Genomic DNA, 26,655 nt, shown 5'->3' with positions numbered 1-26,655 from the left:
GAAGAGAGGAGAGAGAAAAAAGCCCCCTCCTTCCTGGGCACACAGCTTATATACGAAATTCAACCAATCGCAAGCGGGCTCTAGTCCATGCACAGAACACTCCAATCCGCTGCTTGTTCACGCGGTGTGCACGCGTCCTCGGGCCAATCAGATGAAGTGTCACGCAGCAGGCAGGCTCACTGCACAGTCCTTGGCACCATCTTGTTGTTTACGAGACAGGCTCAACTTCTCTGGAAAGTCCCGACCGCTGGAAAGCATTGCCCTAACTGAAACTAGCAACATCCTCCTTGCAATAAAGACACAATGACAGCTATCAGACCAAACCCTGACATGGGGACCCCATGGCTGGCCAGCCCATGGGGCCCCACACCTCTTCAACAAATGGTGCTGGGAAAACTGGGTGTCCACATGTCGAAGTATGAAACAAGAACCCTATCTTACACCATATGCAAAAATCCACTCAACATGGATCAAAGATCTAGATATACGCCACAACACCATGAAATTAATTGAGAGCATAGGGGAAGCCCTTCAAGACATTGGAACAGGCAAAGAATTCCTGGAAAAGACCCCCATGGGTAGTCAAAGCTAAAAGAAACAAATGGGATTACCTCAAATTGAGAAGTTTCTTTACAGCAAAAAAACCAGTCAGGAAAGTGAAGAGGCAACCAACAGAATGGGAGACATTATTTGCGAACTACACAACTGATAAAGGATTATTATTATTATTATTATAGAATCTATAAAATGATCAGGAAACTCCACAGCAGCAAAACAAACAACCCAATAAAAAGATGGGCCAAGGACCTTAACAGACATTTTTCAAAAGAGGAAATCCAAATGGCCAACAGACACATGAAAAAATGCTCAGGATCTCTAGCCATCAGGAAAATGCAAATCAAAACCACAATGAGGTTTCACCTCACCCCAGTTAGAAATGCTTACATCAGAAATCAACTAACAACAGATGCTGGCGAGGATGTGGGGAAAAAGGGACACTAATCCACTGTTGATGGGAATGCAAACTGGTAAAGCCACTATGGAAGACAGTTTGGAGAGTCCTCAGAAACCTGAATATAGCCCTACCACATGACCCAGCCATCCCACTTCTTGGAATTTACCCAAAGGGAATTAAACTGGAAAAAAAAAGCTATCTGCACCTCAATGTTTATTGCAGCTCAATTCACAAAGCTAAGACATGGAATCAACCTAAATGCCCATCAACAGATGACTGGATAAAAGAAATTATGAGATATGTACTCTATAGAATACAGCAGTAAAAAATGAAATCTGGTCATTTGCAACAAAATGGAGGAATCTGGAACACATCATGCTGAGTGAAATAAGCCAGTCCAAAAGGGACAAATATCATATGTTCTCCCTGATCGATGACAACTAACTGAGCACCTAAAAGGAAACCCGTTGAAGTGAAATAGACACTATGAGAAACAATGACCAGATCAGCCCTTGTCTTAACTGTTGAGGAAAAACTTACTATTTTATTCCTTTTAGTATTTTTTTGTTCTGCTTAATACCATTGGTTGAACTCTGTAATTAATACACAATTATTCTTAGGCATTTTAAATTAACTGAAAAGTGATCTTTGTTAAATATAAGAGTGGGAATAAGAGAGGGAGGAGATATATAGTTCAGCACATGCTCACTCGGACTTACCACCAATGGTAGAGCTAGAAATGTGCCAGGGTATTCCAATTCAATCCCATCAAGGAGGCATGTACCAATGCCATCTCACTTGTTAAAGTGATCAGTTTAAGTACATAATTTATCAAAAAGGTAAGTTAAGTGTCAAAGAGATTTCACAAATAATACCAGTGTCTGCAAATAATGAAGGATAGAATTTTTTTTTTTTTGACAGGAAGAGTGGACAGTGAGAGAGACAGAGAGAAAGGTCTTCCTTTGCTGTTGGTTCACCCTCCAATGACTGCCGCGGCCGGCGCGCTGCAGCTGGCGCACCGCGCTGATCCGATGGCAGGAGTCAGGTACTTCTCCTGGTCTCCCATGGGGTGCAGGGCCCAAGCACTTGGGCCATCCTCCACTGCACTCCCTGGCCACAGCAGAGAGCTGGCCTGGAAGAGGGGCAACCGGGACAGAATCCGGCACCCCGACCGGGACTAGAACTCGGTGTGCCAGTGCCGCAAGGCAGAGGATTAGCCTAGTGAGCCGCGGTGCCGGCCGAAGGATAGAATTAAAAGGGAGAGAATGATGCTGCGGGGGAAGTAGGATACACAGCAGACTCAGAATGGCAAATGCCTTAAACAGCACTCTGGCCTCAGAATCAACCCTTAAGGCATTGGGATCTGGCTAAAAGGTCTATGAGAGTCTCACAGGCATGGAAAGCCAAGACATTGTGGCAAAAACGACCTGAATGAAAGATCTTGGTGAATGAGATCCCAGCAGAATGAACGGGCCATCAATGAAGGAGGCACCTTTCTCTGAAGGGAGGAAGGACTCTCCACTGTGATATGGCCTTGACAAAATAAGATCAGAGTTGGTGAATGCAGGAGGCTTCCATAGCCTTGACAGCTCATGGCAAGAGCCTCGGGTGATTACTGATGTCACAAACAAGAGTGTCAATTGTTAAATCAACAACGGGAGTCACTGTGCACCTGCTCCCCATGTACGATCTCTGTCCTTAATGTGTTTTACTATGAGAGTTAACGGTAAAACTACTAGTCGAACAGTACTCTATATCTTGTGCAGTTGTGTGGGTGCAGTCTGTTGAAATCTTTACTTAGTATATACTAAGTTGATCATCTGTATATAAAGATAATTGAAAATGAATCTTGATGAAGGGTGGCATGGGAAAGGAAGTGGGAGATGGCATGGTTGCGGGTGGAGGGAGGTTATGGGAGGAAAAGCCACAACAATGCAAAAGTTGTACTTTGTAAATTCAAATTTATTAAATAAAAAAAAGAATTAAGAAATCAGCCTGTCTGCAGTGGGATCTCTGCCCTTCCACTTACAAAATATGGAACTTCTTCAAGTTCCTTGGGACTATATTTGCTTCAGTTTAGTAATAAAAAAAAAGTGTAAGTAGTAAAAAAAAAAAAAAGAGTATCATACATATAATAACTTGTTTGCTTTAACTAAGCACATACTAAAATAATCTCAGAATATTCATTTTAAGATTTATTTGTTTAGCAATTCTTTTTGTTCTTAAGGTATACCCTACTAGGTATACATAGTCAAATTGTTATAGAGTCAGTTGTAATATTTCTTGTGTGATTCTACTATCAACTGAATAAACATTTAGATTTATTTATTTTATTGTGATGCTTAGGGACTGGTTTCTTTAAATGATGCATTTACTTTTATTTTATAATTTTATAGATTATTTTTGTGGTTCTATAATAAAATATACAAAAAATGTGTTTTTATTTTTTAAAGACTTATTTACTTATTTGAAAGTCAGAGTTACACAGAGAGAAGGAGAGGCAGAGAGAGAAAGGTAGAGAGAGAGAGGTTTTCCATCCGCTGGTTCACTCACCAATTGGCCACAATGGCCAGAGCTGGACCAATCTGAAGCCAGGAGCCAGGAGTTTCTTCTGGGTCTCCCACATGGGTGCAGGGGTCCAAGGACCTGGGCTGTCTTCTACTGCTTTCCCAGACCATAGCAGAGAGAGCTGGATCAGAAATGGGGCAGCCGGGACTCAAATCAGTGCCCATATGGGATGCCGGCACTGCAAGCAGCGGCTTTATCCACTATGCCACAGCGCTGGTCCCAAAAGGATATATTTTTAAGACATTTGGCTTCTGTTCCTATCCCTGTATCCTATTTGTCCACTCCCACAATAATTTTAATTCATTTTGTAGTACAACCTTCTATTTATGTTTATTATATAAGCAAATATGTGTGTGTGTGTGTGTGTGTCAGAGATGGGTAGAGAAGACCATGGCCCCCTTTCTCAGATAAATATGCTACAACTACCTTTCAAGATTAATTTGCCAATGGCTGGACCGGCGCTGTGGCGCAGTGGGTTAACACCCTGGCCTGAAGCACCAGCAACCCAAATGGGCGCCGGTTCAAGACCCGGCTGCTCCACTTCCTATCCAGTTCTCTGCTATGGCCTGGGAAAGCAGTAGAAGATGGCCCAAGTTCTTGGGCCCCTGCACCCACCTGGGAGACCCGGAGGAAGCTCCTGGCTCCTGGCTTCAGATCAGCGCAGCTCCAGCCGTTGCGGCCAACTGAGGAGTGAACCATCAGATGGAAGACCTCTCTCTCTCTCTGCCTCTCCTCTCTCTGTGTAACTCTTTCAAATCAATAAATAAATCTTAAAAAAAATTTTCACAATGACTAATTCATTGAAAATGAGTTATATACCCTGTGACCCAGTGATTACAACTACATTTTGACCACACAAGGAAACATGTTCTAAGATATTTTTAGAGCATTGTTTATAATAGGTAAAATTAAAAGATAAATGTTAATTAATAGATTATATACCCTTATGCATACAATAGAGCATATTCATATTTTGCAATTTTAGTCAATGAATTATATCTGTCAATTTGATTACTAGTGCATTCTCATATATGTTTCATGATAGAATTGGTATTTTTTATACTATAAACTCAAAAGTCATTTATTTTGTGAATATATAGTTAATATGCATGGGTGTGTGTATGGCCTGTTTGTGCTACTTTTTTGAAGACTACAAAGTTTAACATATAATCCTTTATATGCAGTAACTTAGGTAAGTAGATAAGGCATATGTTTGAAATGTAAACAATAAACAAGAACAGTGCAGACAAGATCACAAGACATTACAGATAGCATCTGACTTACACAGTCTTTTATTTTCATATACTAACTGTCAAGCACAGACCTTACCACTGACTGGAATACCATGTTCATTTCTACCATTGTAGATTTGCATCACATTGGGACATTGGAGGGAAGAGGGAAGAAAGAAAGCAAAACAAATAGCTCTTCTCCCATGCCCCTACACATTGCACCTCTTATCCACATAAGAAAATGCTCACCATGCCTATATATATATATATATATAAAATTGTACTGTGCCCCATTTTTTTTACTTCACAACTTAAGTGTAGTCTTTTCCTTAAAATTTTCCTCATTAAAACATAAAACCAATCTCACCAGAAATAAGTGTAAAATGGGTAACTGAAATAAAAGAGGGATAATTATAAGACAAAAAGTACAGTTTTTCTAGGTAATTAACCTTTATTTTAGCTATGCATTAAGCTTAAAACATAACATAATGATAATTTTAGTAGTATTCACTCTAAAAATAAATCCTAGTTCATGATTTTCCATCTTAGTTTTAGAAAAATCTGAGCTCTAGATACATTTGGTCTCTTTCCCAATTATTGTCTTTGAAATGTTGCTATTCACAACCAATAACTACCAATCGCTCCTGCATTTATTTAAGACCTATTTGTACTAATTACTTATGACTGTATAACTGGGATAGGTAATTACAATCCCCAGCTTACTAAAATGAAAAATAAATCATGATATTTTAGAGTAATTTTTCACATAAACACTTATACCTTGGCAGTGCTTAAAATTAAAACTCACATAGAAAATAATGACTTACTCCTGATAGGGTCAATCATAGGATTTTGTTTTCTGTAAAGTAGATACAAATACTTAATTTTTAAAAATTGGAATAATCTGCAAGCTTTTCATGCTATATTCTATAACACTACATCAGGAATGCTTAATATGGCTTTGGTCATTGCAGCAGCTCCTTACTGCTGTTATATAATTTTATTAGCTTGATTTATTTTTAGAAGATAAAAAAGATTAAGTCATTTCCAAATTCTTAGTTTAGTCCCATTATCTTTTCATTTTAGTTTTGATTTACTCCTTTCCTTTTTGTGTGTGATTAACTTTTTTATCCTTTTTGTTATAAAGTATTATTACAGGTATTTAAATGTATTCATCAAATGAATTTTGAGTTAAAGAATTCTTTTGTAATATTGCAATATTTTCAATTCCTGGTAAGAAGACTGTGCAGCTGTATCTTCGCTTACAACTCAATCTAATATTCTACCATGCAATATATTCTCAGTAAGTCTCCAGCTAGGTTTCAGAAGCCAAACTACTAGTTTGGGGTATGGAGTAAAGTCTCAAAAGAAGAAATGCTGTATTAACCATACTGAAACTTGCAAATGAAGCCATCTTCTGCCTCAGCAAGGTTTTTTTATGCTAGGATAGAAGTCAACACAGCCTGCAAGGTAGAAACTCAACAACTGTGGTAAACTGAAAGAGCTGCTGTCAGCTTGCCTTAGCTAGCAGAATTGACAACATGAGGCGAGTCTTGTTCCAAAAGCATGTCTTTTCTAAATTTACCATACATCATAGTTCCCAGGATGCATTATTGAATTAAAATTTTATTTGTACTGAATTTCTTAGCATAGTGTCTGGCACATAATAGGTGCTCAAAAATTATTTGTTGAATGAATGAATGTCATAATATGTAAGTGCTAAATTATATTTTCCTTTAGAAACTAAATGTGTTTGATCAATTGTAAATATGAGTACATGATAAATTGGCTTTGTGATAGAAAACAATCAAGAACTGAGGGCATCATTCATCTCAATTTAGCCCTCTCTGTGTTTTCCGTGTTATTTATATCTATACAGAGTGTCATATATAATAATAAAAAACGGTCCTTTTGAAGGAGAGATGTATCCAAGAAAAGAACTGTATGTGTTTAGGCTTCTTTTAGCAGGGATTAACAGAATCATATTTTAAGCTCGAATTTTACCAATAGTGAGTATCTCTAGATACTACTATTCTCATGAATTTGATTTAACTTAAATTTGTCATAGAACATAAATGGAATATATATTTATTTAAGAGCATATAGAAAATATAGGAAAAATGTGAAGGTAATTAACAAATCTGCATAATTAGAACAGCAGAGAAAACATTGTCACTTTTTTTTTTCTAGAGGAAAGGTTTATTTTCGGGTGAGGGAAGCCTGATGGGTAGGGGGGACAGGCATAAGAGAGAGAGATCAAGAGAGAACAAGGCGACATTGTCACTTTTAATATTTTAGAGTGCATTTTTATTTTGAAAGTGAATATAGTTATCTTTGGGGTATTCACTTTACATTTTATAGGTGGTTGTTTGATTTTTAAAATCACCTAACTATTCCTTATTATTCTGTGCTTTTTAAAAAATAGTGAATACCATTATTGGGTCAATTGTATCTGTTTTATTGTGTCTTTAACAGGTCAGGAAAGTTTTGGAGGGAAGACTGGAAAAATCTTAAGTGATAGATGGGAGAGCCAGATGTGGAGAGACAAAAAGTATCATTTAATAGATCACCTGCATTACAGCCGTGTTTATCCTGAAAGTATTCCACGGAAATTTCTTTTTGAGCATAGGAATTTTCTTGCTCAGCAGTATAATTCTCAGCCTGCAAAATACATACCACCAGAAGAAAGACCCCCCAAACTTGAAGATTTTAAGAGCGCCCGAAGCCTTGGACATTTTGAAGTAACCATTCTAGGTAAGTCAATTATTCTTCTCTTTGAATAATATTAATTTAACGTACTTTAAACATATATACTAATTTTGCTTTAAAAAAAAGTAAGCTCAATTGGAGCTGCTGTTTGACTGAAACTAGAGGAATAGAGCACTAATTTTGGAATAAATGGAGCTCAAATTATGGGCTTTTAAGCATTAACAAGTGCTTAGAAAGAATCTAGAGAAAGAAAAATAGAAACTAAGGGAACTTTCCTCACATCTGACCATCTGTCTACTAGACTTTTAAGACTGGTTCTGTTCTCCCTCAGCTACCACATTTTTACTCATATCCTCTACTTATTTCTCAGTGCATTGAAGGGTAAAGTATAATAAAAAAAGGGTGCTAATCAGGTGAATGACAGAAGGTCTGTTTACTCTTGAACAAAATAAAATCCTCAAGTAATTCAGGTTGAACTGAAAAAGGTTATTGAAAAGACTTCCCTTGTCTGATAATGGAAAATAAGCTAATTTTTACAGGTTGTTCAAAACTGAAAGGTAACTGTAGGGCATAGAAAAATATAAATGAATCAAAAAATTAAAGCTTACATTTATTTTTGTTTCTAATAAGTGAAAGATGTAGATGAAATAATTTTAAAATAAAATCTTAGGGTTGCACATTTGGCACAGCAGTTAAGATGCCACTGGAACAACTGCATCCCATATTGGAGTGCCTGGGTTTGAGTTCAGGCTGTGTTTCCAATTCCAGCTTCCTGCTAATGTGCATCCTGGGAGACAGCAGATGATGGCTCAAGTGGTTGTGTCCTCCCATCCATATGGAAGACCTGGATTGAGTTACAGGCTCCTCTCTTAAGCCTGGCTCAGCCTTGGCTATTGTGGCCATTTGGGGACTGAACCAATAGATGAAAGATCTCTCTCTCTCTCTCTCATTCTCTCTCTCTCTCCCCCCACCCCTTTCTCTGTGTGTGTGTCTCACAGCCTGTCAAATAAAATGAAAATAAATCAATTTTAAAAATTCCCTACCTCCTCACACAAAAATATGCATATACATGTGAATATATATATATATATAATCTGTGAAAAGTATCTATTTCCACTATGTTAGACAATCATGAACCAAAGTTTCAAAAGCTTTTCCTTCTAGTAAATTACTTTGTCTCTTCAAGTAGCTTATCAGCCTTAGTTTTTTATGTCTAGTAAACAAAGTTTATAGCATTATTTTACATATATCACAAAATGTAATCATGAAAATGATGGCTTCCTTAGACACAAAAATTTATTATTTTTCTTTCTTTTTACCTGGTACTGATCCACTGAAACAGACTGGCGAAGACATCTCAGCAGTCTTATATGTAATTGTAAACTTTTATAGCTTTGGCTATGAGTCAGCTAAAAGCAGAAATCAGATGTGAAGAAGGCAGATTTACCACTCTGTTCACTAGCTCTGAGAAGTTTACGCTGTTTTTATATACATTTTAGATCCTGTTTTCAAGGATGTTTTTCAGGATTAAATGACAGTCAAAAACAAGCTGTTTATGAATAAAACAACATTTTTTAAAAAGATTTATTTATTTATTTGAAAGGCAGAGTTACAGAGAGGCAGAGGCAGACAGAGAGAGGTCTTCCATCTGCTGATTCACTCCCCAGTTGGCCGCAAAATCTGGAGTTGTACTGATTTGGAGCAAGGAGCCAGGAGCTTCTTCCAGGTCTCCCACATGGGTGCAGGGGCCCAAGGACTTGGGCCATCTTCTACTGCTTTCCCAGGCCATAGCAGAGAGCTGGATCGGAAGTGGAGCAGCCGGATCTCAAACCGGCACCCATATGAGATGCGCACACTTTAGGCCTAGGTTTTACCAGCTACACCACAGCACCAGCCCTGAATAAAACAACATTTTAGAGGAAGCAGGAAAAGTAGATGTTACTAGGTGCTTGCAAATAACCAGATTACTACCATTTGGCAATAATTTTCTCTAAGCGTTCTGGCAGGAAGGGAGAAAGGGTGCTTTTTTTGTGGGATTTTGTTGATGCTGTTTTTCTGATGGGATATTCAATTTTAGAACTAAAAACATTGTGTATCATTTAGTCTTGCTCACTGGCTAGATAAAAGCCGGGGCAAGATTACAAATCAGTTCTCCTGAGACTCTAACCATATATTTTGTTGCAGAGAAAACATTCATATTCAGGAATCCTGTTGGCTTTTTTTTCCCTTTGAACAAAATTCTAGTCTGAAGTTACTATATGAGACTATTATAGAAATAACACAGAATAACAAAAGAGGTGATACCTTAAACTACAGTTTTCTTTTTTAGAGGTATGAACATACTCTTCAGATGATTGATTCCTGCTGCATCAACCCTGTAATGTACATAATCAATATAATCATTAGTTATGTCTTAGTAATGTGTTTCTATAAAGGATTATATTTTCACTGTAACTATCATATAATCCAAATACTCTAAGGGTTTAACTTAATATAGGGATAAAATATAGAGAATGAATGTAAATGGTGCTTGTTCAAGTGATTCTCATGCAACCTTGGCGGGATGGGGTAGCCTACAAAAATCTCCTTAGAGAGGCTACCCACACTCCTTGAACTTTAGGTACACATCAGTAGCCCATTAAGTCTCCTGCCCCTCATAAGGGATTCTTATTGCTACAGAGAGAGAGAGCCACTGGCAAGAATGCATCCTGTCAATTAAGCATGTAGTAGTAGAATAAAAGTGGAGAACTATTACTTTCTAAGTAGCATTCAAAGGTTAGATATTCTCTAATACTGAAAATGAGAACTGATTATCAAATGTTAAAGTGATAAATTTGACATCTTTTAGGAAAAATGAATCCAAGTAGTATTATAAGACCTAATAGTCTTATATTTTTTTTTGCATTTTCTTTGTTTATTTGATAAGTCATAATGCCAAAAGAAAAAGGAGGTTAGTACAAAATGAATGAGTCCTTGGTCAACAATCCAAGCAGGTCACTGGGGAAAATGCCTCCTTTTCCTAAATGTTCACAAACTTCTTTGGAAATCTGTCTTAAGAGGCGAGAGGAAGGTGATATTTTATGTTAATCTCAATACAAATCCAATTTTGAAAGGCAGAAATTGAATGGGAAGGACATTTCAGGATGAATAACAGCATCAAGGTAGAATGAAGGAGCCTAGTTTGGAATTAACTAAGTTATTGCTTCTATATAAATTTTTAAAATTTATTTTTATGTATTTGAGAGTCAGGGAAACTTTTTTAAGCATGAACATGAACAGTGAACTCAGAAGAGAGGATTTAATCTCTTCCTAAGACATTGTTTGTTAAAAGATAGAATCTGAAAACTGAATGATGACTTTAAACATATACTGTGCAAGGTGGAAAGCTCATTTACTGTAAAAGGCCAAATTGCAAATGTTTAAGGCTTTACAGGCCATTTAATTTCTGTAGCAATTACTCAGCTTGCTGTTTGGGTATGAAAGCAGCCACAGACAGTATGTTAATGAATGTGCTGCATGGCTATGTTTGAATAAAAGTTTGTGCACACTGGAATTTGAGTTTCATTATTTTTGCATATTATAAAATATTGTCCTTTTGACTTTTAGCTGTTTAAAAATGTAAAAGTCATTCTTACTTAATGGTATATACAAAAAACAAACAGGCTAGATTTGACTACCAGGTCATAGTTTTCTGACCTCTATTCTCGACCCCTGTTCTTGGGTAAGACTGTCTAAACCAATCCAGGCTAGTAAATCTGTATAAAGTTTAAAGTTCTCCTAGCCCAAAGATTGTCTCACTTTGATACTATGTTCTAGTAGATTATTATCCCTTTGCAATATCTTGTTGCTCTCTAGAGGGCATAATAATTTTGAAGTGCCTTATTCTTGGAGCCACGAAGATTATTTGAACCATAACCTTATTACTTGGTCATTAGCTCTGACTGGTATGGGTGAGTCATTACTGAAAACATTGGAATAGAGTTATTAGCCTTCCCACAGTTCTAATGACTCTCAACAACCAGTTGGGTACCATCACAATATCAGAAATCTATCCCAAAAGTACTGGTTCTTATCTTAATATCCTTGTTACTCCATCTTGCTCACCTCAGATCAATCGATGTGAACCACTAAAACATCAGCCTGTTGCCTACAAAGAGAATATATTGAGATGAAGTAGCAAACCAAGTTTTCAGTACCTGTAAAAACTAGCCCAGCTACAAAACTTAAAATCTCTTGGTCAGTCTCTCCCAATTTTGAGGATTATTTCTTACCTTAAATATAAGAAGATACTTTTCAAAAGCTTGATTGGACTTAATAGATTTTATCAGTATATATCACTGGCTCTCCTAACATTGATTTAATTACCCATGAAATCTTTTTAGTCAATCAGAGTTTAAGAATTCTCTCTTCAATTTGCATTTGATTTACACAATTAGAAACATAATCCAGCCAGCCTTTCATAATTCTCTGAAGGTCATCCATTGATCTTTTGGAGATCAAGAGCTATAAACCCCAATACAAGCATTAATTGTTGAGGGAGACAACAGTGAGGGGAGCCTAGTGCTACTCAGCTAATTGTTCAAGTGGACTTTCATCAAGGAAAGGGGCATTCCTTGAGAGTATGTGCAAATAATTTATCCTGACCCCACAAACGAATACCAAGAAAGGTAGAAATTCTGTTGGTCCCGTTTGCTTTAATAGGAGAAAAAGTCAAGATAAATTCAACCTTATTGTTTTACTTTATAGTTACCTTGAAATCGAAATTAATGCTATCAAAATATTATACTGTTATTTAAATATATTTTACAGCAAAAGCACCATTTGGTAAATTTTGTCAAAAATCTTTTGACAAAACATCTAGCAAAGATAGTTTAAATAACTCATTTACATCATAGCCATTGTTGTTGATATTTGTACAGGATTTTTGTGTTCATTGTTTGGCAGTGGGAATACAGTTGAATTTATATTTGAACATTAATGCACAAATATGATAAATTATGGGTAAATACAAAAATCTACATTTATTTAATCAATTTAGCAAATATTCACTGGGAATCTAATATACCTACCATTGTTCTACATGCTAGTTACATTAATGAACAAAGCAGATATAAGCACCACCCTAAAAGATCTTATAGAGAGATGGTGATAGTTAGGGGAAGAAAAGGGGTTGCAGAATGCTGCAGCTGGAAGCAGTTAAATTTTCAATACAGTCCTCAGTAGTCTCCCTAAAAAGGTAACATTTCACCGGAAACCAGATGGAGGTGCAAGGAGCATGCCATCTGGTAATCTGGGGGAAAAAAGATACAAGAACAGCTCGTACAGAAGCCCTGAGACCTGTTGCACTCTGAACACTAGTCTTAATCAAACAACTTAGAGCAAATTTTACTTGAAAATGTTGAAGCTAACCTCAATATTTTATAAGTTAGAAACAAGTCAAAATATTACCAATGGCATACTGTTAAAAATGTTAAGGTTTTTTAAAATGTTACTTTCTCTTTTATATTTGCAAACTAGAATATATCTGTGGTCAATGAGTACTTTAATGCAGCGTTTTCCTTTAAAAATGTTATTAAAAACGTGAAAAAATGTTCAATATCACTAGCCATCAGGGAAATGTGAATCAAGACCACATTGAGGTATCATCTTACCCCAGTTTGAACAGCTTTTACCAAAAAGACAAAAAATAACAAACACTAGTGACTTTGTGGAGAAAGGAACCCTAACACAGTGTTGGTAGGAATGCAATTTAGTATAGCCACTAGGGATAACAGTATTTGGATGTTCCTCAAAAAACTAACAAATAGAACCACATGACCCAATATAATATTGCATCAGCATATGAAAAAGATACCTGCATTTCTGTATTCATTGCTGCATTATTCACGCTAGCCAAAATAGGGAATCAACTTAGGTTTCATCAATGGATGAATGAATAAAAAAGAAAGCTATCTAGATTACACAATGGAGTATTATTCAGCCAACAAAAAGAATGAAATGGGGATATTTGCAACAAAATGGATGGAGTTGGAGATCATTATGTTAAGTGAAATAAGCCATTCTCACAAAGACAAATATCACATTTTTTCTCATATGTGGAAATTTATACATACACACATATAGTTGATATGAATCTAAAATAGTAATTACTAGATGCTAGTGATAGGGACTCCAGAGACCCCTGGAAAGGAAAGAAAAACAGCAAAGAAACACAAGATGTAACTCTTCAGGAGCCCTGAGGGAGGGGAAGACTGGAGAAGGGGCAAACCTATGCAAGGTAATCTGCAGCTGTTGAGTCTCCAAACAGACCTGATTGTGAACTCTGAACATTTTTCTGCAAAATAGGCTACTCCAATATAAGTTCTCTGATTTGTTCACATAACATGCCTCATTACCACGCACATCGACCAATTAGGGAGAGCTTCCTGCTTTAGAAATGCGTAAAAGTCCAAGCCAGGCATCTTTGAGAGGCAGTCCTCCAGGGCAGCTAGCCCTTCAGGGCAGGCCGTTCCCACTGCCAGAGAGTTTTGCTCATTCTTCATGGTCAAGTGATGGAGAACCCAGCACAGAAGAGAAGCAGCAACCCAGAAGGCAGTCTAAGACCTCGATGGAGCCAACAGAGAAGAACCTGACAGAAAGGGAAGGCTGTGACCAGCACAGAGACAGCTGCAGTGCAGAGAGCTGTAATATGAAGAGCTGTAGCGTGAGAGCTGTACGGCTCCTGAAGAATTCGCCAAAAGAATCCGCCACATCTCTCCAACACAAGGCACAGACCTGAGTGACTAGAGCCATAGACTCCTGCCACTGCCCCTGTAACACCAACTGCAAAACTCCCACACCATGTTTGGGGGCTCACCTGTCATTGCTGGAGGTCTGACATAGTAGCTAGAATAACGACCAAGTATTAGTAACACTTGCCTGCGGATTGGTCGTTATTCTAGCCTCCAGATTGGTTAAATCTGTACTCACTTTTCAGAAAAGGGCCAGGGAAAGAACTACTCTGTGGATAAAAGAGCCAACACTGGCAAGGTTCTTCGGCAACTCTTCCCTTGGAGTCCTCATCCTGACTGCTCTAGCAGGTTTCTCACTTTCAATAAATCTTGCTTTGCCCACTGTCCCTGTCCACATTGAAATTCTTTGACATAAAACAGGAACCTAGATAACCTTCATCGTCCCACAACACTAGGAGGGGCGTGAGATGGGGAGATATGATTTTGTGTACTAAAGCGCACTCAGGTAAAGGCAATGGTTTCTGATGTTCCACAAAACAGTAGTATAGCTATGGTCCGAGGTAACGAAAGTGGAAGAGCTAATTGCCTGACATGATTGCTTTATACTTTGTACATCTGTTGAAATATTATACTATACCCCATAAAATGTACAAGTATTTCATGTTAATCCAAAATTTAAGAAAAAAATTAGGGGCCGACACTGTAGTGCAGTGGGTTAGCCACGGCCTTTAGCACCAGCATCGCATATGGGTGCCAGTTCAAGTCCTGGCTGTTCCACTTCTGATCCAGCTCCCTGCTGATGCGCCTGGAAAATCAGTAGAAGATGGCTAAGACCTTGGGCCCCTGCATCCATGTGGGAGACCCAGATGAAGCTCCTGACTCCTGGCTCTGGCCATTGTGGCCATCTGGGGAGTGAATCAGCACATGAAAGTAATCTCTCTCTCTCTCTCTCTCTTTCTCTCTTTCTCTTTCTCTCTCTCTCTCCCCCCTCCCTCTCTCCCTCTGTGTGTGTGTCTCACCCTCTCTAGCTGTACTTTGCCTTTCAAATCAATAAATAAATCTTTAAATAAAGTAATCTTTATTAATCTACCATACAACTAAGGGTCAGGTAAAATTTTCTAAGATTTACTAAAATTTGGTATTCAAATTATATCATTATCTAGGATTTAAAGGGTTCTGATTCAGGAGTATAGGAAGTATAGCCACTTAACTCAGCATTGCTGCAAAACTTCTGTGAATGTGAACATGCTAGTAGCTTATTTCCTTGATTTTTAAAAAGATTTATTTATGGGGATGGTGCTGTGGCATTAGCAGGTAAAGCCTTTGATTGCAGTGTTGGCATCCCATAAGGGCAGTTCAAGACTCGGCTGCTCCACTTCCAGTCCAGCTCCCTGCTAAAGTGCCTGGGAAAGCAGTGGAAATGGCACAAGTACTTGGGCCCTTGCACCCATGTGGGAGACCTGGCTCCTGGCTTCAGATCGGCCCAGCTCTGGCCATTGCAACTATTTGGGGAGTGAACAAGCAGATACAAGATTTCTCTCTATCTCTGCCTCTGCCTCTCTGTAACTCTTATTTATTTTAAAGCTATGGGGTTTAGTGTCATTTGCCCATAAAAAGCAAAGAATATATTTCTAGATCAGTTTGCAGCTTACCAAGAAGGACTTTGTTTACCAATCAATGGCCCATACTGAGTACTTAAGAATAGCTGTAAAAGATTAGTGGGAGAAAATATTTAGGTCATAGAAGCCAAGTGACTAAATATCTGGGAAGAGTGAAAGGAAGGAGTAAAGGATAACTCCAGAATTTCTAGTTGGGGTGACTAGGTGAAATTCATAGTTTTAAGGCTGTTCTCTGTGTGTCTGTTTGCCTTTGCCCCAGCCAACCTGATCTCCTTACTCCAGACTATACCTTTGGTTTGTGCTATCCCTTGCCTTACCTGCAATGCCTTCTTCTCTGTTTATATAAAAGCCACTCATCCTTTAGTACCCAGCTCAAATCCTTGTCTTTCTCTAGGAAATCTTTTGTCCACTCTAACATTGTTCCAAATAAAGAAATGACAGCCAAAGGTTCATGATTGACTTTGGTTGTTCCCCCCTTAGCCCTTGGTCTACTACAACCTTTTGAGTGTGTGAAGCCTGTCTTATATATTTGAGAACAGATGAGACCTAGTTGCTACCATACCTGACCTTGCTTGAGTCAGATATACTTAAGTCAGAGTAGCAATAACGGAACCAGTAGCCAATTCTGCACCTGTCATGAATGACCCAGGAAACACTGTTAGGTGTCTCCATTTCATGACCAGGTTGGATAGTAAGATTTTGATATTTGCATTATTATAGAAAACATTTTAAATGCTATTTCTAGCAGTGGTGGCAGATTCCACTGAATCTATCAACTAGCCTATATTTCTAAGTTGCTGGCAAAGCTAAGAGTTTAGTCCCCAGTTTTGAAACACGAGTTTTTCCAGATCTGAAACTATTTAGTGTATGTTAGGATCAAAACAACAAAATTGGCCCTGTGAGCACCATATATTAACCCACTGAACTTTGAATGACGTGATTTTTCTCCAACAGGTTTAAACCATGACATTGCAATTGATGTCGCATTCCTACCCATGTATTCTCCAGAAGATGTCCGAACCTCTCAAATAGACACGTTGTTAACTTGCATGAATTACAGCTGTGTATATCCACAGGAGGTAACTGACAGTGACCAATCGCCAGATCCAAAAGCCCTTGCAGGTGAGATCATCTCGGAGTTCTTTTCATTCAGAAAAAAATTTATAATAAGCAATCATCACCTTCAGATGTTACTATGTAAACTCTTCTAGTTTTAAATTTAGTGTCAGTCAATTAAAGGATTACTTGGCGAATGTACCCGAGGACTTCTTGAGAATATGTCTTTTAAATAAATTAAACAGCTTGTTTCTGTTCCAGGCAGTCATTGAAAATAGTCTCTTAAAACACAATTCTAAAAGTCATTATTTCATCAGAACTACGTAGATGCACATGGAACAGTGCAGATTCTACTATTTTTTCCTTCTATCTCAGGCGAAACAATTTATCTTTTCCCCCTTAAGATGGCCTGGAATTATAATACCTCCAGAATATAATACAGTACAGTTGTTTTCTCTTGAAAATGTTTAGTTATTCAAGTGATATTCAGTAAATTCCTTGAGTACTGCTAGGAGTGTATGCAATCCTGATAGTGAGATGCTTCAGACAACTGATTATGTAGGCTGCTGCTTAATATAACCAAACTTTAAATTATATCTGTATACCTTTAAAACTGTCGATCCAATTTAATTAGCCTATTCACTTTATATTGCCATTTCTATTACCTAAACATGTGGTAAAGTTTCTAGTAATTTTCATTGAGCCAATCAGGATGTTACATTTAAAAGAGCTTTTAAGAAAAAAAAAGTTATTATCTTGGGATTGTGTGGTGAGTTGTTCTAAGCTGATGAAGCTCTTGAGTGTATTTTTTTTAATGAATCTTATGAGCTTTGCCTGATGATGAAGTAACTTTTGGCAGCAATGGTTGCTGCAAATTAGATGTTTGAGTATCTAATTGTATAATATATGAGGTTTTTAAAAATTTTTCCTACAGTCCATTTTAGAGATGACATATTAGTTGACATAGAAAGTATTACTTGCTACATTGTCGCTCCTTAGACTTGAAGTAATTGCGAATTTTTAAAGTAGTGCCCTTATGTGTGTTTTAAGTATTTCTGTACTCATATTCTTGATTCATATAATATTCACTTTTGTCGCATCTTCTGCCATGTGTATGTTCTATAAATACAAGTTCAAACTTCTCAGCTATCTGCTTGTTGCTTGTACCAATCAGTATTCTTCTCATAGTCACTAACATGGTCACATGAAAATACTTGATACCCTACTACCAAAGCAGGTAACATTAAGGAAATGAAATAGAAGAATAACTAGAGAAGAAAAATTAAGTGTTAATCAAAAGTAAAGTGATTCATTTTCAGAGGCATATCATGTTTTTCATGACAGGGCAATAACAACAATAATAATAGTATCCATTTAATTCTGTGCCTGAGCATTTGATGAAAGTTACAAATCATCCCAAGAGGAACCTTGAGAGATGAAAATTATCTCATATTTATAGATAACTAAACTGGAAATGGGAGAAATTCACTAGCATTGAGTAACAGAGCTGGAATTTGAACTCAGATGTGTCTGATTCCAAATTTTTCCATTCCTTTCCTGAGTCCAAACTGAAAGATAAACTTAGTAGTAGAGTAATATAATGCAGTGGCTCATGATATAACACTGGTGTACTCTTTCAAACATTTTTTATAATTTAAACACTCACATGGTACAGAAAAGTACTGGATAAAGGTCTCCTTATCTGAGCAGATCCATCCTCTTCCACCAACCCGCTCACCCACTCTCTCGAGATAACCAGTATTATTTGCATTCTTTAAGAAGAAATTATTTTTGCATTTAGCAGTATATATTCTGCCTCTCTTTTTCTCTCTTTATGAAACACACACAAATGGATCCCAGAAATAGGCATAAATATAAATATGCAGTTCCATAATCAGTTTTTCCCTTTGACAGTGTGTCTTGGATATCTTTCAATTTATATATAGAGAGCTCCAGCAGTTTCTCTAACTACAAAGTATTCCACTGTGTGATTGTACCAAAAGTTACTTAATCAGTCCCCTACTGATGGACATTTAACATTGTTTCCAAATGTTTTGACTGTTAACAGTATTGCAATGAGTACCATATATGTATATATGCCACTTTACTCACACTGTTGTAAGCACAAGGTATTGTTGATCTTATCAATTTGGCCATTTATATAAGTTTTCTTTATATGGACTTTCTATCCTAGCTTTATTTTCTTCCTTTTTCTTATCAATTTGTAAGTTATTTTTGCATATCAAAGAACTTAACCCTTTATTGTGTGTTACAAGTATTTTTATCCTGTTTGACATTTATTCAATGAAAGGTTTAGTATTTTAAACAGTTTTATTAACTCATATATATCAGTCTTAGTTTGTGGTTGCTGGTTTTATGCCATACTGGGAAAGACATCATCCAGTTCAAGACTTTTTTTTATTTGCTAGTTTTTTCTGATACTTTTATTTATTCATGATTTATATATTTTTATTGTGATAAAGTATACATAGCATAAAATTTACTTTTCAAACCATTTTAAATTTTCTATTCAGCAGTTTTACAGACATTCACCATATTGCAACCATCACCACTATTTCTGGACCATTTTCATCATCCCAAACAGAAACTGTATCTCTTAAATGGTAATCCCCTATAACTGCTATGCTACTTCCTGTCTCTATGAATTTGCCTATTTTTATATTTTATGCAATAGAATTATACAATATCTGCCATTTTGTGTCTGCCTTACTTCACTTAGCATACCATTTTCAAGGTTCACTCTTGTTATAATACATATATCAGAATTTCATTCCTTTTATGGCTGAATAATATTCCATTATATGTATATAACACATTTTGTTTATCTACTCATCTGTTAATGGGCATTTAGTTTGTTACTATATTTTGGGCTATTGTGAATAATTTTTCTATGAACATTGGAGTATAGGTGTCTGTCGGAGTCTGCTTTCAGTTCTTTTGTATATACCTAGGAGTGGAATTGCTGCATCATATGTCATTCTTCATTTAACTTTTTAAAAAATGCATTTATTCATTTTATTTAATTGAGAGAGACATACACACATGCATGCACACAGAAAGAGAGAGAGAGAGAGACAGACAGAGAGATAGAGAGAGCTCCAGTCCACTGGTTCACTGCCCAAATGACTACAACATCCAAGGCTGGGCCAAGCCAAAACCAGGAGCCAGGAACTCATAGCATGAGTGGCAGGGACCTAAGTACTTGAGCCACTACCTGCTGCCTCCCAGAGTGTACAATAGCAAGAAGCTGGATTTGGGAGCAGGGCTGGAACTCAAATCCATACATCCTGATATGCGATGTGGGCATCCCAAGAAGCATCTTAACCACTAGGCTAAATGTCCATCCATGTGTTTAACTTTTTTCAGGAACTACCAAACTGTTTTCCATGGTAGCTGTACTATTTTACTTTCATACCAGCAATTCATGAGGATTCTGGTTTCTCCACATCCTCACCATTAAATTTTCTAGTGTTTTTTTTAAGATTTATTTATTTATTTGAAAGGCAGCATTACAGAGAGGCAGAAGCAGAGAAAGAAAGAGAGGTCTTTCATCCACTGGTTCACTCCCCAAATGGCCACAATGGCTGCAGCTGGGCCAGTCCGAAGCCAGGAGCCAGGAGCTTCTTCCGGGTCTCCCACATGGGTGCAGGGGCCCAAGAACTTGGGCCATCCTCTACTGCTTTCCCAGGCCATAGCAGAGAGCTGGATCAGAAATGGAGCAATCTACGCCCATCTAGAATGCTGGCACTACAGGCAGCATCTTTACCTCCTATGCCACAGAACAGGCCCCTGTTTTTTTTTGTTTGTTTTTTAAAGAGCCATCCTAACAAGTGTGAAGTGGTGGTTCATTGTGATTTTGATTTACATATCCATAATTACAAATGATGCTGAGCATCTTTTCTTGTGCTTATTGGACATTTGCATATCTTTGGAAAATTATCTGGTCTTTTGCCTATTTTTTTAAGTGACTTGGGACGTGCTGATATGGCTTCAATTGAATTCATTTGTAATTTATTTTTGTGTAGTGAGTGAGATAGGGATCCAGTTTTATATTTTCTCCAGGTAGCCACTTACTTCAAATCATTTATTGTTGCGGTTGATTTCTTCTGGGAGCAGGAGCATGGTGGGGGCAAGAGGCGCAAAGTCACCACACAGACCCCAGGCAAGCAGCTTGCAGACTCGTTTATTTCAGTTGCTACAGCAGCTTATATAGCCAAGGCAGCCAATCCAGTCAAGGGGCGGTCTATGCCCTAACCAATCACACCCTGTTGCCAGGCAGTTTCTAAAGCCATCCAATCACAGCCTGTTGCCAGGTAGTTTCTGTTGCCAGCAGCCATCTTGGCATGGCCTTCTCATTCCACCACAATTTATTGAATAATACATACTGATACAATGCCCTACTTCATCATTTTAATTCAGAAGTACAAGGACATACATGCCTTCTACCTCCTTGAAAGTATTTGGTTAAATAATTAAGAAAACGGTTTTATTATTTTCTAGGTAATCAGGACTTCACATATTATTTTCAGAGCAGGGAATACCACACTGTATTACAATCTAGGTTAGACTAGGCTGGAGACACAAAGGAACTCTAAAGTCACAGAGACTTAATAAAAATTTCTTGCTCAAGTCTACAGCAGTAAGTCATCAACTCTCTTCCCAGCAATGATTCTAGAATCCACCTCCTTCCGTCTTGTTGCTGCCCTGGCAGAAACAAATGGCTGCTAGAGTTGTCAAGGCAGAGGAAGAAAGAGATGAAGGACACAGTGGCTTTAGTTACACTAGACCATAAGTAACAGGTCACTTCCCCTTGCATTCTCAATTGTCAGAAGTCAGCTACTAGATCCTAACCTGGCCATAAGGGAGACCAGGGCACTTTGTCTTTCCCTGTAACCATGAAGGGGAAATGGAGTGAGAACAGATAGCAATATCTTTGTCTTATCCATTTGTGATGTTTCTTTTTTTAATTTCTTTTTATTTTTGAAATAATGTATTTTTAATTTACATTATAGTCAAAGGCTTAATGCTCCACTAAATAAAAGATTCAACAAAATAAAAAGACCTTACTTTAACAGGAATATAGGCAAGGGCTTTAAATAATAATCAAATTAAAAATGTCCATTTTGCTCATCTACAGTAAGTTTTAAAATAGTCACAGTTCATTAAAACTATAGTACTGTATCATTCTTAACAATTTGACTGACAAAGATTTAAAAAAAGTTTGACAAAACCATATTTCAGCAAAGCTGATATAGGCATGTCTTAAAATGTACAATATTTATTATACTAACAATTTAAAATGAAATGTACAGAAGCTGTTTATAGGTAAAATCTGTAGTCTTTTTAAAAATATTTATTTAAGAGTCAGAGAAAGACAGAGCTTCCATCATCTGTTTCACTCCCTACATGTCTGCAGTGACCAGAGCTGGGCTAAGCCAAAGCCTAGAGCTAGGAATACAACCTGGGTCTCCCACAAAGGTTTCAGGGACCCAATTACTTGAGCAGTAACATGATGCATGTTAGAGTCTGCATTAAAAGGATGCTAGAATTGGGATCCAATCTGAGACTAACCCAGGCACTCCGATGTGGGACATGGGCATCCTAACTGGTATCTTAACTATCGGGCCAAATGCCTACCCCATTTTCTTGTCTTTAAAGAATTTATTGTGTAGGGCCAACATTGTGGCAAAGCAGGTAAAGCTGCTGCCTGTGATGCATGCATCCTATATGGGCATGAGTTTGTGTCCCAGCTACTCCAATTCCAGTCCAGTTCCCTGCTAATGGCCTGGAAAAAGCAGCAGAAGAGTCCGCATCTCCCTCTGTGTAACTCTGATTTTCAAATAAATAAATAATCCTTTTAAAAAAAGAATTTCTGTAATGAAAATAATGTAATTTCATTACATTAAAATAATTAATTTAATTAGTAAGTAATTAAAATAATGTAATAATGTAATTTATAATAGGTTTGATTTAAGTAAAAAATTATTACTGCCAATATTTGAGTTCTTGCTCTAAGCCATCTGCCATTCTAAGTGCCTTACATGCATTTAATTCACAAAACACCCTATGATGTAGGAAATAGATAAGCATACTAAAACATAAAGAAGTACCCAAGTATTACACAACTGGAATAATCATCTAAAGAGAAGAGTTATTTATATTTTATGTTAAGGGTCGTATATAAGTCCTTATCTGTAAAGGTCAATATATGGTAGCAATTATTAAGGTTTGAGTTGCTGCTTGTAGCATCAGATCTGAAGATCCTGAAATCTTCCCAATACATCTGGATTAAAATCCATCCCATTCAAAAAAGAAAAAAAATAGTACCAGCAAGTTTTTGTAATATCCATTGTCCTTTATTGAACTTGCAGAATTTTAAATTATTCATTGGGTTTTTGATTTATCTAGCAAAGGTGTAATTACAGTGAATCTCATGAAGTCTAAGCTTGCATAGGTCCCTTCCAAGGCCCATTTGGTATCTTATATGTTTTGTATTTTATTCCTAAAAAAGGCCCTGTTCAGGCCCCACAAAATCCAAACACATGCTTGGACTATAGAACAATTTTGTAGAAAAGTAATTCTAGCATAAAAGATTAAAATCATATGCCATGAAGTCATACTATCTGGATTAAAATCAAATGTGACTTTACTTAACAAATCTGAGTGTTAGTTTCTTCATATTTAAAATAAAGTTTGTATTGTATGTAGCCATTGAAGTCTGTGTATGATCTGTTAGCTGAGTAGTAGCTAGCTAATCTTCTGAAAGAGTTTCCTTAAATGCTTAGATCCAAGAAAAGGAAAAAAGAAAAGAAAAAAACATGCTTCTAGTTTTTCAGATTGACCCTATGTGTTGTGGTACTCCTTCAACACTTAGCCAGGCTTTTTTTCTTATAACTCTGCCTTAGCTCTCCCTTCTTACTTGTTCAAAACCTGAAGATCAAATAGAGGTAAATTATTAGGATAGCTGCTCAGGCCTTTTCTGAGCATTTGTCCAAATCTGTATATAAGCTCTTTTTGAGTTCCCAGTGTACACAGAAGCTTTGAAATGCCCTTATTTACCCACATCTATTTTCCCAATTGCTTCTTCCCTGGGTGTTTTCGTCTGGTTATTGCTTGCCCCAACTTTATATCCCACCACCTGCACTGGTCAATGCTTTTACCTTTATGTGCTTTCAATGAACGCCACTCTATCTGTGGGAATGTTCCAAACTGGGTGAAACAAAAGCAATCCCTTGCTTCTGTCCTTGAGGGAGCTGACAAATGGGTCAAAACACACAACCAAATTTTGAGAATAAAGTCTGCATTGCTCCCTTTGGTAGGAGTGCAAGCTGCCATCATCATGAATGAGGAGTGGTAGGCAGGCTGTTTAAAGGATCATAGCACACTCTGACCGCTGTGCTGCAGTTTCTTTATTCACTTATCTTGTCCTTGTTGTTCTTAGTCTTTCTTTAAATTACAGAGTTCTAAAAATTTAGATTCTGAGAGTTTTTGCGAACTTATACAATGCTTTTTAGAGAGACAGATCCCTACCCTGCTATTTTCGGTAATGTCACTCACCTTGATAAAGCTGCTTAAGAGTTTGTGTAGCTAAGTTAATAAAGCCACTTCAAAGGGAGCTACAAAAGCTTATGGAATTCATATAATCTTTTAATTCCATTGGCCCATGAACTTTCTGAAGCTCCCTCATATATGTGATTAAAATATATAGGGTAAGTAATTCTTGTTTTGCTGTATGGACTACAGATTTTGAAAAGTTGATACTTGAGTTTCAAAATCAGAAAGTTGGTCTTTGCACTTCTTTGAAATCTAACAATCAAATGTTATTTGGAACTTTATAAATAATCTTGAGAATATAAATATATATATAAATATTTACTTTGCAACATTAAAAACTGCACTGAAACAATATATGTCTTTAGAGTACCAGTCCGTGTCTTAACATTATGGGTAGCATCTTTTTGAGGTGTTCATGTCTATCTGCAGAAGTTAGTATATTATAACTTTGATAAACGGTTAAGATGAATTGGAGGAAAGAGGGAGAAGATGAGGGACAATGTTAACATTGCAAGTAAAAAATCATCACCTTATGTGATTCTAAAGCCAAGTAAATATTTAACTATTTTACAATACTTACCATCTGCTTTTTACTTTTAGGTGATATTATAAAAGCAGTAACTGAACTGGATAGAGTACATATCGTCGGTATCTTGGATATCTGTAATTTGGGTAACAATAAAGTAGAAATCTATTTGCAGAAAATTTATATTCCAGAGAATATGCCTTAAGAATTGACAAATGAAATTATTACAGATATAAAGAAAATACTGCTTTAAAGATATTCTATCATTTTGTTGGTGATTTCAGTGACTGTTTTTAGCAAGAATAGAACATGAGATCTAAATTTAAGTGGTTTTATGTTTGTTTTGTGTTTGGATTTATCACACAACGTTTTAGAGTCGTTATTGAAAAAGGTCGTCAGAACAAGTTACATACATCAAGAAAATTTACCTTACTTCTGTATTACCATTACCTTGAACTTGTAATAATTTGTTTAATGTTCTGTTTGTGAAGAACACTTTTGTTCTAAAGCCTCATTATGTAAGTCATCCTGACTTACAAGAGTAAATTTCCATGGAGATTTAATATCATTCCAGTTTTATTCACTCCTAATGGGAAATTTTGAATTGTCAATTTGAAGACTAAATTTTCCTTAAGTGGCCAATCTGCATTTCTCACAACCAAAGTAGCTCCTGTAATTTTCAAAAGCTTACATGGGTTGTTTTGTGTTAATTTGGTCAGCTATAAAATAAATGTGGAGAATCACATTGCCTTAAGGTTATTTCACTGCATATTGCGACTTCATATACTTTGGGTTTCTAAATATTTTGATCATTATGTAAAATCAGAGGCTGCTGTATGTCTCTATTCTTGCTGTATTCATTTCTGGTTTCAGTATATGTAATGTAAGTTTTAAATAAGTGAAATTTTATCACATATTAACATTTTAAGTGCTCGTATTGCAGATAGGAAACAGTAACTAAGGGGATAGATTTTGTACTGGTAATCTATTGTACTTCATTTGAAATGTAAATGGCCACTCCACATTTGCAAGACCCTGTGGTTGACATCTATGCGGTTTCTTAGATGAGCCAAATTGGCCATTAAATGAGATTAAAGACTATTTTGTGTCAAGATAAATCTGATTATAGCTAAGCTATTAACTTGTGGGATTTCCCTGTAGTTCTGTTGTTCTGTGACTTCATATGCTATACATTTAAAATGTGCTCAACAGCCTGCAAACCTAAAGGCATACTTCAATTTCTTCTTAAATGTGTTTGTTTTATTCTTTGTAACTGCGCTTAAACATTAATTGAAATAGTGGATTGTTCTCATTACAATTTTGAGTGTTATTAAAGAAGTTAAAATGCAATAATGTTTTGGTCTCCAGTCTTATTTTTAATATATTTGATGTATTGTGTGTTTCCTCCATATTTGGGGGCTATATACGTACTTGCTAAATGAGCCAAGATGATTCTTCCATATGGGTTTGAAGACTGTTGTTTATGAAACGGAATCTGGGTTTGGTGTTAAGCTATTATAACTTTTAAAAGGCAATTTAATTTTACTGCTGCATAAATGTTAGAAGAGGAAAAGTCTTAAATAGCTGTTGACTAAAAACCTTCTGACAAAGATTTCAGAACTACATGAATCTAATTTCTGTTCTCACATTACATGAGAATAAGAACTACTTTAAAATTTCAGGA

The 26,655-nt window shown here is 36.7% G+C and overlaps 1 protein-coding gene and 1 long non-coding RNA gene across 3 annotated transcripts in view; one reads left to right on the top strand and one right to left on the bottom strand.

Annotated features, from left to right (window-relative positions):
• RADX (RPA1 related single stranded DNA binding protein, X-linked) overlaps nucleotides 1-26,321 on the top strand; it is an 81,042-nt gene extending 54,721 nt beyond the window's left edge. For both annotated transcript variants that reach the window (XM_002720172.5, XM_089324700.1), the window contains exons 12-14: nucleotides 7,231-7,509; nucleotides 16,769-16,936; nucleotides 25,046-26,321. In XM_002720172.5, the coding sequence (XP_002720218.2) occupies nucleotides 7,231-7,509; nucleotides 16,769-16,936; nucleotides 25,046-25,176 (578 nt within the window). In that variant the 3' untranslated portion in view covers nucleotides 25,177-26,321. The remainder of the gene's footprint in view (nucleotides 1-7,230; nucleotides 7,510-16,768; nucleotides 16,937-25,045) is intronic.
• On the bottom strand, nucleotides 8,682-14,725 carry LOC149119693 (uncharacterized). Its single transcript, XR_016227783.1, has 4 exons — nucleotides 14,321-14,725; nucleotides 11,569-11,611; nucleotides 9,769-9,839; nucleotides 8,682-9,360 (listed from the first exon to the last, which is right to left on the bottom strand). It is a non-coding gene; the product is annotated as an uncharacterized LOC149119693 (long non-coding RNA).
• Nucleotides 26,322-26,655: the final 334 nt, after the last annotated feature.

Source organism: Oryctolagus cuniculus, chromosome X (assembly GCF_051225735.1).
Source record: "Oryctolagus cuniculus isolate XC-2025 breed Fujian yellow rabbit chromosome X, ASM5122573v1, whole genome shotgun sequence".
In the NCBI taxonomy this organism is placed as follows: Eukaryota; Metazoa; Chordata; class Mammalia; order Lagomorpha; family Leporidae; genus Oryctolagus; species Oryctolagus cuniculus.
Note: the sequence above shows the minus strand (reverse complement) of the source record. Positions and strands in the feature narration are given on the sequence as shown.